Source organism: Schistocerca nitens, chromosome 11, assembly GCF_023898315.1.
Source record: "Schistocerca nitens isolate TAMUIC-IGC-003100 chromosome 11, iqSchNite1.1, whole genome shotgun sequence".
Taxonomy (NCBI): Eukaryota; Metazoa; Arthropoda; class Insecta; order Orthoptera; family Acrididae; genus Schistocerca; species Schistocerca nitens.
In genome coordinates this window covers 202,943,707-202,965,033 of record NC_064624.1, presented here as the reverse complement: position 1 = coordinate 202,965,033, position 21,327 = coordinate 202,943,707, and the positions used below count along the sequence as shown (strand labels likewise).

General features: G+C 40.3%; 1 protein-coding gene across 2 annotated transcripts in view; it reads right to left on the bottom strand.

Moving 5' to 3' along the window:
• The window catches only part of LOC126213136 (uncharacterized), a 109,083-nt gene that overhangs the window by 49,771 nt on the left and 37,985 nt on the right, over positions 1-21,327 (bottom strand). For both annotated transcript variants that reach the window (XM_049940755.1, XM_049940754.1), the window contains exons 6-7: positions 19,819-19,887; positions 3,440-3,508 (exon numbers count right to left, since the gene is read on the bottom strand). In XM_049940755.1, the coding sequence (XP_049796712.1) occupies positions 3,440-3,508; positions 19,819-19,887 (138 nt within the window). The remainder of the gene's footprint in view (positions 1-3,439; positions 3,509-19,818; positions 19,888-21,327) is intronic.

The following is a 21,327-nucleotide window of genomic DNA, read 5'->3' as shown; positions in this document are numbered from 1 at the left end:
CACTTGTGCATGCGCTATGTTTTGTTGTTGTAAATGGTGCATTTCCTTTGCCACTGATTTTTTTTTTTTTTCAGTTTATATTTTATTGCTGCAATATCATTACCCGGTAGCAGGATACAGTAACATTCTTTGCTAGAGATCAATTTTTACCAGTCAAAATTACAAAAATTTAACTGAAAGCTAAAACAATGAAAAATTCCTGGAATTCAAAAAAATTCCAGGGTTTTTCCTGGTTTTCTCCCGGATGAAAAAATTCACGTGATTTTCCCGGATTTCCTGGTTGTCCTGGGTTGTACACACCCTGTAATAGCTGGTACGTCCACCTTCGGCACTAAAGCAATGAGGTCCTCAAAGGTCGTCAGAGGGAGTTGACAGAAATCACCCAACTCCTGTACAACATGGGGAGGCGGGCGATGAGGTCTGACACCGCGTTCAATCACATCCCAGGTGTTTTCAATCGGGTTGAGATCTGGCGAGCTGTGAGATCTGGCCACTGTGTTCTGCGAACCATTCCGTCACACTCCTGTCCTTATGACTCCTTGCTGCAAAATGCCACTGCTGTCGGGGAACCTAGTCTTCGTGAAGGGGAGTACTCGGTCAGCAACCGGTGCCAGACACTACTCGGCCGTCACGGTGCCTCGCACGGACTCCGCTTGACCCGCGGGTGCCCACGTGAATGTTCCTCGGAGCATACGGGAACTACCGTCAGCTTTACTCTGTCCCACAGTACAGGTGCCTGAGAGCTGTTGCAGGGAAGACGACAGTTTAGCGCCCTCCCGTCGGCCCCACTCTACCACTGCACCGATGCCCAGTGCCGACGGTCACAGGCACTGCAGGTTCACACACACTTTTACTCTGCCCAGCATTAAATTCCGACGTTAGTTCTGCCAGAGTTTGCTACCTGTCCCGCTTTACCAGTCTGCCGAGCCTACGGCTCAGACACCTGTAATGGGGAGTGGCCGCCCAACTCCACGACACCTGAACGTAGTTTCACCTCTGTTTCGCCACGTGTCGAAGACACTCACTGCAGCACTCCTCAAACACTCGACGAGTCGCGCAGTTTCCGATACGGTCGTGCCGAGCATCCGGGCTATCGCAAGCTGCCTTCGGTCGAACTCCGACAGATTGCACGCATTCCCCACTCTACACACGGGCGGCACGCTCACCGATACTACCTGCACCGTGCTCGTGTGACTCTTGTTTCTAGCAGTCGTTCCTCGCCAGGTGACACTGCTCTCATCTGTGGTAGGATAATGGTCGTAGTGTTCCGGTTGATTAGTGTAAATATTACGTATAAAATACAAGGAATTCTTCACCCACGTGGAGATCTCCTGGTTGCTGTGTGCCTTACATTTGCTATGTCCCATTGTAAATTATTGTAACAAGATACTGTACAGAATTACAAAGCCGCCTGCTTTCCCCATTCTGTCAGTTATCTGGTCGGCTGTGAAAAAAGTTTTGTGACTTTCAATTTAATCTGTTGGTCAATTTGGGGGAAGGAACAAAACGGCAAGCTTCCCATCAGATTAGGGAAGGAGGGGGAAGGAAGTCGGCTGTGCCCTTTCAAACAAACCGGCACGCGATGTAGAGAAATCACGGAAAACCTAAATCTGGCCAGTCGGACTCGGGTTTGAACCGTCGTCCTCCCGAGCGCAAGTCCAGTGTGCTGACCACTGCGCCACCTCACTCGGTTCCGATTTAGTAGAAAGTTGCCAACTTGTCATGTCATCCAGACCCCAGCATGCCACTACAAATGAAGAAATCCACATTAATGAAAACTACACGGTTTGTCTGAAACATTATTTTAAGATGCAGCAATTCAGAATTTAAGAGTAACAGTGCTCGCAATCTGAACGTACGCAGTCCTACAGACTAGACAGGGAAAAATGACAATATATGTGGTCTCACACAAACAACCTCATAAAAATATCCCTCGAGATCACACGACCTTCGGGGCCAACGGTGAACTGCAGTGTCTGTGTGCCCTTTATGACAGATTTGAAATGCAACTGAATTGCATGTGTTTAACAGAGAACATAAAAAACCTTACAATGCCATGTTGTCATCATTTTAACTCTACACTCACAGTGTAAAGAAAGCATGAGCTGTAGCTGGGACACCCCTTACAAGAAACCACATGAACCAGCAGCTTACACTTGGCACAAAGGTTAACTTTTAGTTTCAATGTGCACGTTAAATTTCTCCCCCCAATTTCCTACTTTAATTCATACTTAATATACAGTCTCACGTAATCGGACAAATTTTTACATGTTAGGAAGCACTTTCCAGCTTTGCAGGAGTATTTGTCTGCATAGTATGTGAACACTAAACAGTGTGGATAACAAGAGAACAGAAACTTTTAAAATGTGTGCTGCACAAGAATGATGATCAGATGGGTATAACAAAGGCGTACTAAATGGAATCTGGAAGAAAATAAATTTAAGGCACAATTTGTCAAAAGTAAGGGAGAGATCGATATTACACGTCTTGAGGTACCAGAAGTTGTAAATTAGATAATGCAGGAGGGGGGGGGGGGTGAGTGTTTGGGATATAGGTGCCTAAAAGCTATATGGGGAAAGCGAAGCTAGGCTACAACAAGCAGACATAGGGTGCAGTCATTATGTAGATATGAAAGACTTACCCAAGAATGAAAGGATAACAATAACAAAACCACTTTCTTTGTCCATGGATGTGTTTCATTTTAAGGGGGAGTAGGACAAAGTGCTGAATGGCGGAAAGGAAAGAGTTAAATTTCTCATAAATATTGTCTTCTGTAATCCAATGCTATGCTCTTAAGCCAATACAAAACACAGTGATCAAGTCATGTTTTGCATTGTGTGTTATAAATTAGCCCTTTTGTAATGTGAACCTAACTGCTCACCGTTTTTACTGTCAACATTTGAACATTTGGGTCAGACAAACCAGTTACATTCGCAACGTTCGGTTTAAAGATCGGAACATTTCCCAGATGGATGAGAACTGTATTGCAAAATAATAAATAAAACCATTTGTCAGTAATACTTCTCAATATAATACCTACAGTCATTATAAAGGGTGTTTCAAAAAGAATGATCAATTTTAAAAACCTATATTTATTGGTAAAAATGTACTACAAACATAGCATAAATTTGCAAAATCTGGTCATTCTTTCTGAGACAACCTGTACAGTGGGGCTGTCGCCAAATTTCACAACTCACTAAAGTTTATGTAATACTTGTTAAAATGATGAGTTTCACAAAAAGGGACAGCACTATTAAGGAGTCACTGCATGTGAAAGGCGAACCCTGGGACTGAACCCTACTCGGGCACAAAGTTTCTACCTGCCATTATGCTTCAATTAAAACTCACCTTCAAGCACCCAACTACCAAACAAGTAATGTCATGCAATGCAATCCAATTACCTACAGTAACATAAAATGTAAAGTGAAGATACACTCACCTCTTCGTCGAAGCTCAGGGGATCCCGGGCACTACCGGGGCCGTCAGGCAACTCGCACTCCTGCAGAAACTGAAAAGGAGAAAACAGAGTTAGTCTCGTATGCGCATATGTGAAGAGGATAAACTGTACAGACAGAAGAAAACTGAATTTTCATCAAACCATAGTTACTGATAGAAGCACGCTGCTTACTTGTTTCGAATCTATATATTAAAACGTACCACATTAAATATATATATATTTAATGTGGTATGTTTTAATATATAGATTCAAAATAAAGAATAGGGCCTATTTGCAGTTTTCTAAAACCTTACATAGTGAGCATTTTCCCAATCTAACAGGGTAAAGCAGCTAGTGCAGAGATATCGACTGCAAAAATGGACAACAACCCTCTATCAGCTGAAGTAACAATGCGGAATTGGTGTCTTCCTTGAAGTGCAAATACTTTGCTGTTCTTTGACTGAATCGTCAACAGTTTCACGCACATTACAAATGTGATGAGCAGGATAACATTTTTTTCTTGCAATGTGTAAAGGTTATCAAATGAACTTTTCTATGTTTACCTTTTAAAAGCTTGTTTTGTTCCACTCGGTCAACTAAATGTTAATCTCCATAGATCATTAACTCACATCCATTCCAAAAACATTATCAAGGATTTTTGTTGTTATTCTTTCTTGAACACATTCCACAAGCCCTCCATTACTCTATTTTTCCTAGAACTCTTCTTTTTGGCATATTATGTGCAACACGGCTTTGCTTTGCTGCTGAAGAAGGAGGTATCTTATTCTGTACTGCCTCAACTGCATTTTCCATTGCAGAAGGATTCCATATTTTTTGTTGTCATTTCCAGTCACATTTTCTAGGTATCTTTATATTCTAGAAACTGAAACGGTAACAAGTGGCTGGACAGACCATTTTCAACTGGACGTTTGTATTAAGCCAAATACGACAAAACAGAGATGGTTTTAAGACACATTAATTAATTAACATTTATTCGTCACTGGTTTCTTCACCAGGCAGCTACAATTCTGGAATTTGTGTCATCCATCCTTTCCACAGATGAGGTCACCTTTACACGGAGTGGTATCTTCGTCTTTCATAACGGTCGTCTGTGGGATAGCATCCAGAACCCCCACAGTATGGTGACAGCGAATCGTCAGCATCGGTGCAGCCGGAACGTGTGGGCCAGGGTAATTGGTGACTGTAGTTTGGGACCTGTCTTCCTTCCGCTTCGCCTTGCGGGTGACTTTGCCTCCCGTGATAAAGTGCTGCTGATGATCAGAAGAGTTATGTGGGTACTACATCACGGTGCTCCAGCCCACTTCGCCTTTAACGTCCAACTCGTCTCAACTGTGTCTTCCCTGGTCGACGGATCAGGCCTGCTTGTTCACCAGGTCTCAACCTGTGCGATTTCTGGTTACGGGGGCATATCATACGTATCATGTATGCAGAGCCAGATGTGGAGACACTAGAGAAGTGTATTCGTGCTGCCTTTGACACTGTTCGGATGCAGCCTGACCGATGTGAATGTTAGGGGCAGAACATACTATGGCGTGCACAAGCATGCACTGAGGCACGTGCAAATCAATTTCAACACATACTGTAACTGTGGCTGCACAGTACAATGCGTATTACACCGCAGTCTCTGTAATAATGTATGATTCAACAAATTGTCTCTAGCACGGAATCCGTGCATTTCCAGACACAAGTTCATTAGACATTTTTTGTTCTGTATCCTCTCATTGATCAATCCGTAGAGTTTGTGTACAATGGAAAAAGAATCACCCTGTATATTCATTCAAAATACATACATTCATTTTAAAACACCTTGTAATACTAACAACAACAAGAATAACTGGCTCCTGCCCAAAACACCTTCATCATTTTCATTTCCTGTGTAACAATGTTCTCGGCCAACAAACCGACGTACGTGTACATTTGCCTTGAAACTGGAGGCAACAGAAGTTGTTGAAATGAAGAAACTAGAAAAGAACTAACTCCATTTTTACAAAATCAGTTTTCACAGCACAATCTCCTGTCTTGAGCTTAGATTTTGTGAACAAAAAGTTTATATTGTTGTTCACACATTGTTCTTGGGCAAAATAAGATTGAAATTAAAATATTGGCACGAGTCGTAAAAATTTAAGAACTATTCAAAATGAATACTATATTTTAGAAAATTATTAAAATACATGCAATGTCTGGAAAAGTCAATATTAAACACCTACAAGTTATGAAAACAATGTCACTGGAATGCGAAAATACAAGTAGCTGTCAAATGAAGCCCAAGCAATACTTCGAAAACAATACATTGTTTGTTTCATCACAACATTTATTCAACAGTGTAGGGTCTATTAACAAATTACAGCAGGGTCTAAACACATTCTAATCTAACATCACTAAAAACAAATATAAATTACCTATGATTGTTGAAGACGTCCTGACACTGATGAACACCCTAAAAAGCACATGGTGCAACAACCTACTGGGAACATGCAGAGACGGAAAACAAGTGATGCAGTGAAAGCGGACAGTGTAAAAAGAGAGAGAGAGAGAGAGAGAGAGAGAGAGAGAGAGAGAGAGAGAGAGAGAGAGAGAGAGAGTCGATGTAGCATGTAAGCTACTTAGGGACGGAAGACGCTATGAAATCTTGACTCGTGAAACCAAGAGAAATTCTCACTGGGGTCTGGAACATACAGCTACGACCTGCTGTTTTTGCACTCTTTGTGCAGGAAAAGTTATATTTACATAACAAATAAAATGAGCATACAATTTAATGGGATTTTCAACTTTAAAAAACTGGATATCTTCTTCTTTCTGCTGTTGTCCTTGCATTTTTACTGATTTTTACAGATACTGAGAAAGCAAGGTCAAGTTCACATTAAGCAGAGATGCTATATGAATTAGGCTTTAGTCAGGTGAATATAACAGCTGCATCAATATAACCAAGAGATCAAAACTGTACACAGACCACTTGCTGACGCATAGGTTGTTTATGGCACACAGTTTCTGTGGAAACTGGAAGCAACTTGTGTACTATAACAATGATCTACACCTACATCCATACTCTACAAGCTACCGTAGTGTGTGTGGCTGAGGTACCCTGTACCACTAATAGTCATTTCCTTTCCTATTCCACTCACAAACAGCGCGAGGGATAAACAGCTGTCTATATCCCTCCACATGAGCCCTAATATCTCATGTTTTATCTTTGTGGTCCTTACAAGCAATGTATGTTGGCAGCAGTAGAATTGTTTGGCAGTCAGCTTCAAACACCGGTTCTCCAAATCCTCTCAGTAGTGTTTCTCAAAAAGAATGTCGCCTTTCCTCCACGGATTCCCATTTAAGTTTATGAAGTACCCTTCGAAACACGTGTGGTTCGAACCTACCGGTAACAAATCTAGCAACCCACCTCCGAATTTCTTCCGATCTGGTACAGATGCCGAACACTTGAGCAGTACTCAAGAATAGGTTTCACCAGCACCTTATATGCTGTCTCCTTTACACGTGAACCACTCTTTCCTAAAATTCTCCCAATAAACTGAAGTCTTTGCTTTTGCACGCGCTTTGCAACATTACACCAAGATATTTTAATGACGTGACTGTGTCAAGTGGGACACTACTAATACTGTACCCAAACATTACAGGTCTGCTCTTCCTACTCATTCGCATTAACTTGCATTTTCCCACATTTAGGGCTAGCTGCCATTCATCACACCAACTGGAAATTTTGTCTGTCTTCTCGTATCTTCCTCCAGTCACTCAACTTCGACACCTTACTGTTTACGACGACATCGTCACCTAACAATTGCAGATTTTCGTGTTTACGTAACAGCAGCAGTCCTATCACACTTCCCTGGGGCACTCCTGACAATATCCTCGTCTCTGATGAACACCTGCTGCAGAGGACAACATACTGGGTTCTATTACTGAAGAAGTCTTCGAGCCACTCACATATCTGCCGACTTATTCCGAACACTTATAGCTTTGTTAACAGCCCGCAATGAAACAGGTGTCAAATTCCTTCCACAAATCTAGAAATATGGAATCTTACTGTTGCCCCTTCATCACAATACTACAATGACTCAGGGTTCGCTGGTCGATACACTCCTCAGAGACAGAAAGTAGGAATTGTTACGGTCAGTATTTTATCGTATTTGAAGGACGAGGTAAAAAAATTCCAATCCAACTACACAAACTGAACTGAAGGAAAAAAGTGTATCTCGGTGTCAGCTGAAAAACCACAACAACTCTCAAGGAACCACTTTTTGGATGACTGTTTTACATTAAGTGACACAAAATGCATGATTTAACTGTTATTGACATAAAATAGTTGAGAACTCAAACTCTGCCCTAAACTCACAGTTCGTCTTCTGACAGTCTCTGAATAGATCTGCAGTGTGTTTGTTGAGGCTGCGAATTCTTCTCCAACACTGCATTAGACAATTTCTTTTGTGATACCTCGTGAAAGATACTGCAGATTTCTTCAAGCTTGTTAACATTTTTTTTTCACATGCCCAATTGTTGCAGAGGGGATGGGGGTGGCACCTGGAGATCATTCAGCACGAAGGAGTGAGCGAGTCAAGCCTTTTCTCACGTGGCATACTGAAAGCTTGGGGCCGAGGCAAGGAGATAGATGCAGTGTTGTGTGATTTCTGAGAAACATTAGACTCAGTACGGCACCTACGCTTATTGTCGAGAGTACAAACATTTGGGGGTATCGAGTGAAATTTGTGACTGGATTGAGAACTCTTTGGTAGGGAGGACACGCAAGGCACGTTCTCAGACAGCGAGTCATCGTCAGATGCAGAAGTAACTTTGGGTGTGTCCCAGGAAAGTGTGTTGGGACCTTTTGCTGTTCACGTTGCATATTAACATACTGCTGTCTGGCGACACCACAGTGGTGCCGTGAGCATAGTATCGCGCAGTGGCCGGTGACAGCACTTTAGTATCTTTTGCATTCTGTTGGTGTTTTGTTTAGGTAACAATAAGTTGCACACGTCAACAAGATCTTTGTTTTTATACGTACTTGTGCCCTTTCATCGTGGCAGACGAGAGAGACAATTATTTACAATGAAAGTGTGGACGTCTTGACTGACGTTCTGGACGACTTGGCCCATTGGGAAGAAGACACAGGATATCGAAAAAATGAAAGAAGCAGAATCGGCAGAAGATGACAAAATACGTCCAAGAAAAATTTGGCGAATGCTACGGTTGCCAACTGATTCGGCTGAATCAGTCGAAGAAGACAGTGCATGGTGGTCAGACTTTGATTTACGAAAGATCAATAATAAATTTGAAAGATCTCCGGGTCCAAACATATTTCCCGAAGATACACAGAGCATTGAGGATATCTTGGAATTATATATCGGGAACAATCTATTTGAATATATTAGCAAAAGAGTACTAAAGTCAAAATTGCAATAGAAAGAAACTGGATTTAAAAAATGCCAAATTTGTCAATTTTACGGGACCCAAACTTAGATAATGGTTTGGGCTTGCTATCATTATTGGAATTTTAAAAGAAGCAAGGATTTATGATTATTGGTCAACGAATCCATTGATAGACAGACCGATATTTCGCAAAACTATGCCCCGCAACCGATTCAGACAAATATTACTATTTTTACATTTTTCCGACAGCAACAACAAGCTGGATAATTCCGACCTGTTTTTTCAAAGTGCAATTTGTAATTGAATATTTTTCTAAAAAGTTTAAAGAAATGTTTAGTCTAAGTCAAAACATCTAAATTGATGAAGGAATCATACCGTGGTGTGGACAGTTAAATTTTAAAGTTTACAATCCGTCGAAAATTACTAAATACAGCATACTCATTCGGATGCTGTGTGATTCGAGTATGGGATACATTTCCTCATTCACAATATATTCCGGTGCTGGACAGCCTTTATCAAAAACAGTGATCAAACTATTGACACCTTCTGATGGAAAGCTGCATCACCTCTGCATAGACAATGATTATAACAGTGTAGAACTTGCAGAGAAGTTACTTGAAAAGAAAATTCGAGTTTGTGGACCGATACAGCAAAATAGAGGATTTCCGGAAAATTAAAGCACGCAAAAGTCAATGTATTTGAAGCTTGTCATCAACGGAAAGGTGACAAGCGCCTGGTGACAAGCCAAGTAATCCGAATTAGCACTGCCGGCGCCAAGCGAATAAGTTTGTACGAGACGTGCGGATGGCAAAGTGTTAATGACCTTGCAGACAATATTGACAGTAAAAGTAGGCTTTTTGCAGATGATGCCGTTATCTAATGAAGTACTATCTGAGAGAAGCTGCATAAATATTCAGTCAGTTCTTCATAAGATTTCAATGAGGTGCAGAGATTGGCAACTTGCTCTAAATGTTCAGAAATGTAAAATTTTGCACTTTAAAAAATGAAAAAACACAGTATCCCATGATTACAATAGCAATGACTCAATGTTGGAATCGGTCAACTCACACAAATACCTGGGTGTACCACTTTGTAGTGACATGCAAAGGAATATTCGCATAGGTTCAGTCGTGGGTAACACAGGTGACACATCTACATCTACATCCACATCTACATCCACATCCATACTCCGCAAGCCACCTGACGGTGTGTGGCGGAGGGTACCTTGAGTACCTCTATCAGTTCTCCCTTCTATTCCAGTCTCTTATTGTTCGTGGAAAGAAGGATTGTCAGTATGCCTCTGTGTGGGCTCTAATCTCTCCGATTTTATCCTCACAGTCTCTTCGCGAGATACACGTAGGAGGGACCAATATACTGCTCGACTCCTCGGTGAAGGTATGCTCTAGAAACTTCAACAAAAGCCCGTACCTAGTTACTGAGCGTCTCTCCTGCAGAGTCTTCCACTGGAGTTTACCTATCATCTCCGTAACGCTTTCGTGATTACTAAATGATCCTGTAACGAAGCGCGCTGCTCTCCGTTGGATCTTCTCTATCTCTTCTATCAACCCTATCTGAGCAATATTCCAGCAGTGGGTGAACAAGCGTACTGTAACCTACTTCCTTTGTTTTCGGATTGTATTTCCTTAGGATTCTTCCAATGAATCTCAGTCTGGCATCTGCTTTACCGACGATCAACTTTATATGATCATTCCATTTATATCACTCCTAATGCGTACTCCCAGATAATTTATGGAATTAACTGCATCCAGTTGCTGACCTGCTATATTTTAGCTAAATGATAAGGGATCTATCCTTCTATGTATTCGCAGCACATTACACTTGTCTACATTGAGATTCAATTGCCATTCCTTGCACCATGCGTCAATTCGCTGCAGATCCTCCTCCATTTCAGTACAATTTTCCATTGTTACAACCTCTCGATATACCACAGCATCATCCGCAAAAAGCCTCAGTGAAGTTCCGATGTCATCCACAAGGTCATTTATGTACATTGTGAATAGCAACGGACCTACGACACTCCCCTGCGGCACACCTGAAATCACTCTTACTTCTGAAGACTTCTCTCCATTGAGAATGACACACTGCGTTCTGTTATCTAGGAACTCTTCAATCCAATCACACAATTGGTCTGATAGTCCTTATGATCTTACTTTGTTCATTAAACGACTGAGGGGAACTGCATCTAACGCCTTGCGGAAGTCGAGAAACACGGCATCTACCTGTGAACCCGTGTCTGTGGCCCTCTGAGTCTCGTGGACGAATAGCGCGAGCTGGGTTTCAAACGATCGTCTTTTTCAAAACCCGTGCTGATTCCCACAGAGTAGATTTCTAGACTCCAGAAAAGTCATTATACTCGAACATAATACGTGTTCCAAAATTCTACAACTGATCGACGTTAGAGATATAGGTCTATAGTTCTGTACATCTGTTCGACGTCCCTTCTTGAAAACGGGGATGACCTGTGCCCTTTTCCAATCCTTTGGAACGCTACGCTCTTCTAGAGACCTACGGTACACTGCTCCAAGAAGGGGGGCAAGTTCCTTAGCGTACTCTGTATAAAATCGAACTGGTGTCCCATCAGGTCCTGCGGCCTTTCCTCTTTTGAGCGATTTTAATTGTTTCTCTACCCCTCTGTCGTCCATTTCGGTATCTGCCATTTTGTCATCTGTGCGACAATCTAGAGAAGGGACTACAGTGCAGTCTTCCTCTGTGAAACAGCTTTGGAAAAAGACATTTAGTATTTCGGCCTTTAGTCTGTCATCCTCTGTTTCAGTACCATTTTGGTCGCAGAGTGTCTGGACATTTTGTTTTGATCCACCTACCGCTTTGACATAAGACCAAAATTTCTTAGGACTTTCTGCCAAGTCAGTACATAGAACTTTACTTTCGAATTCATTGAACGCCTCTCGCATAGCCCTCCTCACACTACATTTCGCTTCGCGTAATTTTTGTTTGTCTGCAAGGCTTCGGCTATGTTTATGTTTGCTGTGAAGTTCCCTTTGCTTCTGCAGCAGTTTTCTAACTCGGTTGTTGTACCACAGTGGCTCTTTTCCATCTCTTACGATCTTGCTTGGCACATACTCATCTAACACGTACTTTGGTTTAGTGGTATTGGTAGGATACTGGGGGAGTGCAAGTAGTCTACAAAAAAGAATGCTTACCAATCAGATGTGAGACCCATCCTAGAATATTGCACAAGTGTGTGTGATCCTTACCAGATAGGACTACCAGGGGACACTGAACATATACAGAGAAGGGCAGCACAAATGGTCACAGGCTCGTTTAATGCGTGGGAGCGTGTCACAGAGATACTGACGGAACTGAAGTGGAAGACTCTTGAAGACAGATGTAAAACATCCTGAGAAAGTCTTAAAGTTGCAAACACTGCACGCACAGAGGTATTGAACAGTCATTCTTCCCACGCACCATACGTGACAGGAATCTTAATAACTGGTGCAATGGGACATATCCTCACAGTTGTTTGCTGAGTACAGATGTAGGTGGAGATTTTTGGAGCCTGAATACAGTTTACTTCACATTAATGCAACAAATTGCTGTACATGCTAATTTATATCTTCTAATCCCATTGTCATCCCAACTTAATTTTTTACAATGTTCTATCGTGTAACATGAAGAATCATATATTTTTTCCATCAGTTTGTAGCGGGACTTTGAATTTCGCCGCGCTACATTCGTTCCCTCAGAAAAAAATATCCCGTCGCAGCGGTATGAGCGCTCGACGGCAGAGAGAAAATACTAAAATTGTTAACTCTTTTTTGTTTTTTATTCCGTTTCAATTGTCTCTTGTTAGCCGTAGCTTAAGGCAGACGTGACCTGATACTGATGTAAAAACTTAATGGCTAATCTTGATCTGTGGAAGTTATTAAGAAATTCGGTGGATGGAAGTAGCAAAGTGAATTAAATTGCATACAGTATCAAGATGATTTTAATTGGTATAAATTAGTGATTCCTGGACGATTGCAAGATTTCGGAGCAGACTTTTCACGCAGAAATGAAGCAGATTTTTGAAGACCTGGACACCGTCTGAAAGAAGACATGTTAACCTGGTAAAGAATGAACTCAAAGCTACGCCATTTCCCCCTGTCAGTTACATTCTGTTATTCTCTGTTTCTTTTCAATAACTTTTGTAGTGGAAATTGGTTTAACTTTTGCTCAAAAACGCCACAAGGACCACCCCAACAATAGTTTTTCCGAATAACGAAGTCCGATAGCTTTTCTGTAATACAAAGTCCGATTTGCTTTTCATTCTTTCCCTTTTTCACGGTCTCTCTTCTCACATTTATCCTTTTTTATTAAACACTACAAGTTTCAAATATGACATGTTTTGAGATATTGAAGACCGAAGATGAAGGTCACTTACCTAAATTGTGTACATTCTTTGCATATGACAAAACTGTTTATCACTGAAAGGCTGGTTTCAAAATCTTTCCACAGTTACATGGTTCACTGTTCTTTCATTATTAGAAAAAAAGTTGCAGCCATTTTTGTCAGCACTGTTTGTCAAATTTTCCACTCATTTTTAGAGCTTTGCGTGGCCATTACTCGTCTTACTTGCATTAAAATTCTGTAATTTTGTTGTCATTCTCTTGTCATGTGCAAAGAAGACACCAAATTTTATGAAAATCGAAGAGGGTAAGGTTAAAACTGTACTTTTCTTTGTCTATTTGACATGGAATGATACAGGAATTCAAATACAAAATTCACCAATTAGTGGGTTCAATATAAAATGCACTGTGGGAGAGTGCAAAAACCTATTGAATGCTCAAGTGGTGTCAGGTAGAGAGACTGACAGAAGTATATAGTACGGATGCTGCTACTGTGCCAAACCTGCAAGAGTAGATCAGTATCGGAGCAGATAGGCTGGCCGAAAATCAGGCAGAAGTAGACTACAGGACCGGCAGAGTAAGATTTTATAAGGAAGTAACACAAACAAAGCTAAAATTTTATGAAAATACTACAGCAGACAAAGTAAAAGGCTTGTGTGCCAGCCCAGTCCGCGTAACTAGCTCTGACGTCATAAATGTTGCGCAATACTTTAAAAATCAAGCAAATAACCTAAAACATTTCTAGCATGTCAGGAGTAATACTAAATTAATATGTGTTGAATATCAGTTCGATAACTTTAACCATTTTCGAAATTTGGACGTTTTTCTGTAAAAATCATTGGCGCAACAGAAAAGAGCTAGAGACTTCAAAATTTATAATCAGATTCCTTTTTCATAAATATTTAATAGAAACAGTACTTTGGATTTCACAAATTAAAATTTTAGTGGAAATTCATGATTTTCTGGTTTTTGTCTTAAAACTTAAGGAAGCAAGATAGATTAAGTAGGCTAATAAATAAGGCTAGGATGTTTATATTTAAGTAGGTTGGAGATCCGCTATAACTATGAAGATGTGAGAAGTTTCATTTGAATACCTATAAAACTATAGCGATAGCGTATCTCCAAAGGGCCAGTTCAGAGCTCGTCTACTGCGTGCAGTGTAATAAAATTAATTCACTCGCCCAAAATATTTAACTTAGCAACATCAAAATTTTATTATGATTACTTACCTGTATGCTGAACGCACATTTAAATTAAGAGCTTCATCGGCCATCAGCAAGAGAAGCTATGATTTATTCAATAACTTAAGGTGGTGCATTACTAGTCCAGCGGCTAGTCGGGAGAGCCGATGTGATCAGGCGCTCCCTTAGCCGTCCGCACCGCGGCTTTATATATAAGAACGCTGCGCGAGGAATAGAAGGCCCCAGTTCTCTCCAGACGCTGAATAACACGCCATCTGTGTCGGGAGTCGCGTCGCGTCTGTATCACTGCTACAAACAGCCTCGGATGCCGTATTCAGTTACTCGAGATGCGCGTAACCAGGAAATCATTTTCAAGGGAAGTGTTAATTCTGGGATGATTTTCATTATCTAGCTTCAGTTTGCGTATTGTCGTATTTTCACGTGCCGTCGCGGGACAGAAATTCTACCAATTACTTAGCGTGGCGTTTGATGAAATATTATCATCAAATTATGGCGAGCATTCATTTTAACATTTAATTTTGACATTTATAGTTGCATCAGCGCATTAGACTCTGAACTGCTCTGTTAGTTAGGTTGTATGGATACTTGTGTTTTTCATCTGTGACTTTCAGAATATACTCAACTATTTTAGAAAATCGTTTTTGATTATAAATCCCGGACAATCTCCTATTTCCTCAGAGCTATAAGCTGCAGCTATAATTGTATTCTCAGATGAAGTGGGCACTAGGAATTCTAATTACAGGCTTCACGTTTTGCTAAATCACTTTCTGGTTGCTAAAGTGTAATTAGAGAGCCAGTGTTGAGAACGGTGAAAGACAGCATAAATAACATTCTAAATAATAGGAACTGATTTTACATTCAAACATTTATACAGCAATCATAATTTCCTAACACGCCGCCCCACACAACGAACGTTAGTGATGGAAAGTGACGGAAGCGATGGAAGTGCACGTAGTCAGTATAATAGTGAGTTATTTGCAGTAGCAAAAAAGAACAGAACAGTGAAGCTACTTTTCGAAGCCCACCAAGCCAGTTAAATTTTTGAACCCAAAAAAGATCACCCGAGAAACATAGATGAGCTGCTACAAAAGTTCAAATGTGTAAATGCTTTACTAGTCATAATCTAATCCCCAGGTATAATATCAAGTACTACAGGATCCAGAAGTGAGGCAATATACATGTTTTTGTAGTACGAACGCTGTTATCAACATAGAATGCTGTTGTTTGAACTGAATGTGCCTGCAGCAACTTTTATTAGAATATGACATGAAGTGTAATTTTTTGCACTTGCTGGAATGAAACATAATCTTCTAAAGTCCAAATCTGAGTATCTACAAATAAAATTCATGAGACATGTTATTGAACCAAAAGGAATGAAAGCTGACTTAGATAAACTGGAATCAAAAGAAGTTCCCTATACCAAAAAACAGAAAAGAACTGAGGAGCTTCTTTGGTCTCTGTGGATTCTATTGACACTTCATGGATCATCAAATGCTGGACACACTACTGGAAAAGAATAATGTATGTTCTTGGATGAATAAGTGCGCAGAAGATTTCTGATTGATTAAAGAAAAATCAAAGGACATGAAAGGGAAGCAGTGGTTGGGAAGGAAGTGAGACAGGGTTGTAGCCTCTCCCAGATGTTATTCAATCTTTATATTGAGCAAGCAGTAAAGGAAACAAAAGAAAAGTTCGGAGTAGGTATTAAAATCCACAGAGAAGAAATAAAAACTTTGAGGTTCGCCGATGATATTGTAATTCTGTCAGAGACAGCAAAGGACTTGGAAGAGTAGTTGAACAGAATGGATAGTGTCTTGAAAGGAGGTTATAAGATGACCATCAAGAAAAGCAAAATGAGGATAATGGAATGTAGTCGACTTAAGTCGGGTGATGCTGAGGGTATTAGATTAGGAAATGAGACACTTAAAGTAGTAAAGGAGTTTTGCTATTTGGGGAGCAAAATAACTGATGATGGTCGAAATACAGCGGATATAAAATGTAGACTGGCAATGGCAAGGAAATTTGTTAACATCGAGTATAGATTTAAGTGTCAGGAAGTCATTTGTGGAAGTATTTGTATGGAGTGTAGCCATGTATGGAAGTGAAACATGGACGGTAAATAGTTTGGACAACAAGAGAATAGAAGCTTTCAAGATGTGGTGCTACAGAAGAATGCTGAAGATTAGATGGGTAGATCACATAACTAATGAGGAGGTGTTGAATAGAATTGGGGAGAAGTTTGTGGCACAACCTGGCTAGAAGAAGGGATCGGTTGGTAGGACATGTTCTGAGGCATCGAGGGATCACCAATTTAGTATTGGAGGGCAGTGTGTAGGGTAAAAATCTTAGAAATCGTAGAGGGAGACCGAGAGATGAATACACTAAGCAGGTTCAGAAGGATGTAGGCTGCAGTAGGTACTGGGAGATGAAGAAGCTTGCACAAGATATAGTAGCATGGAGAGCTGCGACAAACCAGTCTCAGGACTGAAGACAACAACAACAATGTAACTGCCAGGAAGAACTGGCAGCAAGCACAGTATGTTGCATTTTTGCTTACTATCCTGTGCCAAAGACAGGAGAGAGCTGCATTTAACTGGAGTGGTGAAGTGGCAGAGCTGTGTGTGTATCAGGCTTTGTGGTGTGCAACTTCACACTGCAACTCAGGGGAATCCCAGATCAGCAGGTGAGTCAGCTACAGGCAGCTTGCACATTATTTGCATTCTAAGTAATGGGACACTGTGCCGAAGTGGCGCAGGATGGCCGGGCGCGGGATTGAACCATCGTCCTCCCGAAAGAGTCCAGTGTGCTAACCACTGCGCCACCTCGCTCTGTTTACAATCTATTCCAAGCGTAAATTTGCTGCCAAGTTGAACGCACAGAACTGTTGTGTGCCTTTCTATTTCAGCACAATGAATTTTCTGATCTTTGTACTGTTCATTCCTTCACACTTATCAAATCACCTTTACAAGATGCCATATTAAGGATTCTTTTGAAGCAACAGGATAATGTCTACAAGTTTTACACAAATACACTTTTCTAGGGAAACCTTCGTTATCATTCTCATAAAATTTGATTAGTGCTAGATTTTATGAGTTATTGGTAAATGTTTTTGATGTCTGACTTTTTTTATCAGTATTGTGCTAAATATTACAAGGAATAATTAATTTAAATAAACTGACACAACTCTAAAGTTTTGCTTTTGTTCTTAAATAATTCACATTACATAATTAAACAACTGCAATAAATACTGAAAAGTTTCCTATCATTAGGCAAAGATGAATGAGTATGAATGCGCTTTGGTATCTTAATATTTTATGTGCAATAATCTTAATTATGAGAGCATCATTTCAGTTTTATTGTATTAGAAGTTCTGGGCTACTTTCTCAGAATTTTGGCGTGTTTAATCATCTTTATCAAAATTTTGGCGATTTTTCTTTAATTATGGGATTCTTTTGTTTTAAAAAAAGCTCATTTTTTCTCAAAGTTTGGGAACAACTGGTAGGTGTTATTAAGCACAGATACAGTACATAATGGATCAAATCTGCCTTTACCGATCTTTGACTTACTGTAGCAGCACCAGTAACATAGGGCTGCTCCATATTATGAGAAGTGCAATGTTCTACTGTGTGCTGACTTTGGTTGACAAGAAAGGGTAAGTACAGTCAGCCAATGTACTGACCGCATCGTGGGAGCACATAATGTACACAATCAAGTGTGTAAGTATTAACTGAAGAGCAGAATTATTTCTGTGTTCGATGAAAGGATAATTGATAGTAAGGGGACTGTACCTTGTACAGAGATCACTGGCTAACTGGTCAGAAACTGCGAAAAATGTGTGATCGGAACAGTGATATTAATGTTGATTGGGCAACATAGGGACATTTTGCTCAAGCCTGAAGAACAATAAATTTAGTGTTCAATTAAATTGTGTATACTTTGAAGAGAACCTTACTACCATCTGTTTCAACAGGGCACATGTCAGTGAGTGGACAGTCAGGAATTCTAACAGTCTGATGTTTGTACCTTGACATAAGCCTGTGTCCCAGTCAAAAGTGTAAGTCCAATGCCAATTAATTTCAATAGGAAAGCAACCAAACCTTTTAATAACAAAAACTGGGAGGAGGGCTACAATATGGAGGAAACTGAGCACGGAAGGCAAATTACAGGTTAATACCTCATGTCATTCATAGAATGAGATGCACCACTTCCTCTCTTCGTGGGCCGGCAAAAGATGTTTGTGGGTTAAAGTATTTAGTAAGCAGGAATGCCACACTTTTAGGAGGTTTTTGACGGTTTGTGCAGATCTGAGTTGTACCTATCCCGTGCTATCGGCGACGAGGGCTGTCGACTGGCACTTCTACCTGCCCGGCGGAGTCATTTGCTCGGTGAGGCACAGAGCACACTTCATCTCCACAACATCAAAGAAATCGTCACCAAAAAGACAATGTTCTGATGTTACTTGGGGGGGGGGGGGGGGGGGCAAAAAAAAAAAAAAAAATAAAAATAAAATAATTTCAGTCTCTTGTGAGATGCACTAATGCAAATGACTAGCCAGAATTTTTCACCTATGTAGTCGAACAATTAGAAGGAATGAGTATTGTACGTTATAGAAAATGCATTGAGTTCAACTTCTTCGGGTGTGTTATTCCACTCGAAGCAAGAAAAAGTCTCTTTCAGCATCACCAAAACTGGGTATTAATGTCCACGAGTGAGAAGCTAGTTCACAGTTCGAGGGCACTGCGCAATACTAATACTGTACAGTGACCGACAGAAAACTTAAGAGAACTGGAAAAATCCAGTCAAATACAAAAGCTGCAGATCGACTACTGGACTGTTTGAATAGCCCGTTCCTATTGAACCCAGTAGGAAAATAAGCCACGAAACATTCCGAGAGCAGGAAATCGAATACATTCTTTTCAAAGGGTGTATCCTGGAATTTGCCCTTGTCATTTTAGGGAAATTGCAGAAAAATTTCAACGAGTGAATATAGAAATTTCAACGAGTGAGTACAGAAATTTCAACGGGTGAATACAGAAATTTCAACGAGTGAATAGAGAAATTTCAACGAGTGAATACAGAAATTTCAACGAGTGAATACAGAAATTTCAACGACTGCCCTGACTTATCTGACCCCCTGCTCTACCTTACTCGATGCAGTTTGGAAAGTAGATTCAGGAAACAAGCATTTCAGGTAGGTGAACAATTCCTGCGGTTCCGTCACATGTGGTATCCTTTAAGTTTAAAAATAAAGTAAGAGACTCAGATGCATAGAGGGGCCTGTTACTTTTCTTATGCATCACTTCCGAGTGAAATAGTAAGATGAGTGGCTAATATCATACGAGCTACCTTGCACTGTGCTCTGCCCTCTGGCTTGCAGAGAAGGTATTTAAATGTAAAGACAGTTACTTTTAGTACTTACCGGACTTTCTTCGTTGACATATATGGCCTCGATCTCTCGCTTCGGAGATGAGGGAGTATCCATTTGCACCTGAACAAAAGGAAATAAGGAAATGAGTAAGTACAGGGACAGCAGAGTGCAACAAGCACAGACGAAACCACTCCACAACAACATGATACACATTTTAAGGAAGAGAGAGTTATGATGGTCAGCATCTGTATTAATATTATGAAATTTATTTGCCAATTGTGGAATTCTTTGACATCAGCTGTGTTAAGTATTTTACCTACTAGTGACATGAAGATTTCTGCTGAACCGGGACTTGAACTCCTATTTTTCATTTATCACAGGCAGTCACCTTCAACAATTTGAGCTATCCGTGCACAACTCTCAGACCATCCTGAACTTCACATTCCACACTGTTTCTGCCCGACATTACGTAGTTTCCTACAACAGGGTTAACGAGACAAACACGTTCGACGTAACTACTATTACGGTCGTACTAATGTTGAACACGTTTGTCTCATTAACCTTGTCGTGGGAATCTGAGTAATGTTATGACCAGTAAGAGAGTACACAGCATGGCATACAGGGTTTGGATCAGACCAGAAGGTATGCACTGATAGCCAAAATTGTTAAGGCGACCACTCACAATAAGAGGGAAATGCAGATTTGAGTCCCTGTCTGGCACCAATTTCTGCACGTCACCAATAGGTAATATTTCTATACCTAATACAGGTAATGTCAAAGAATTTGCAATTGGCAAATAAATTTCCTAAAAAACAAATATATCATTACAGTTGAAAATCTGTGACAGCCCAGGATTCGCTACTCACAAGTGAGTAGTTCCCCACAGGCCTGACACAACCTTTCACTGCCAATGATGTTTACCCACAGCACAGAACAGCAGAGCGATGTGCCATGACATAGCCTAACACAACAAATACACTGTATGAAATAATCTGATCAATAGGGATGAAATAAGTGCACAACACATGAAATGTTCCTGTTTTTACTGAATCACCAAAACTGAATTTACGCAAAACTAAGCGGTGATCACAGTTTAATAAAAATAAATAAAACACTTACAAGTTTATTGCAAAGTATTTAAAATTATTAAAGAATAGGAAGCTTAACATTCGTTGTTCACATGGATAAGGAACACCACTCCCATCTACTAACAATCTTAGTCATTCCGTTATTTGCCGAAAGTTCTGAATTTTTTGTTATCCTCTGAGTGAAATGTCAATTTATGTGAAACACAAACACCCAGCTTTTGTAATTACTGCATTCACATTTTCTTGGAGAGATAACATTTCAAACACATCTTTCCACTCTGTTCAACTACCACATCAAACACTGCTTGCAACACTACTATTATCTTCCATGCTACCCAAAATATTAACTGTGATATATCAACATCTCCCATCAAAATTTGTGACACAAAAACAGAGCAGAGATATATTTCACATACAAAGAAAGTTGTCTGAAACTAAATTGATATCAGTAATATTATTATTATTATTTTTT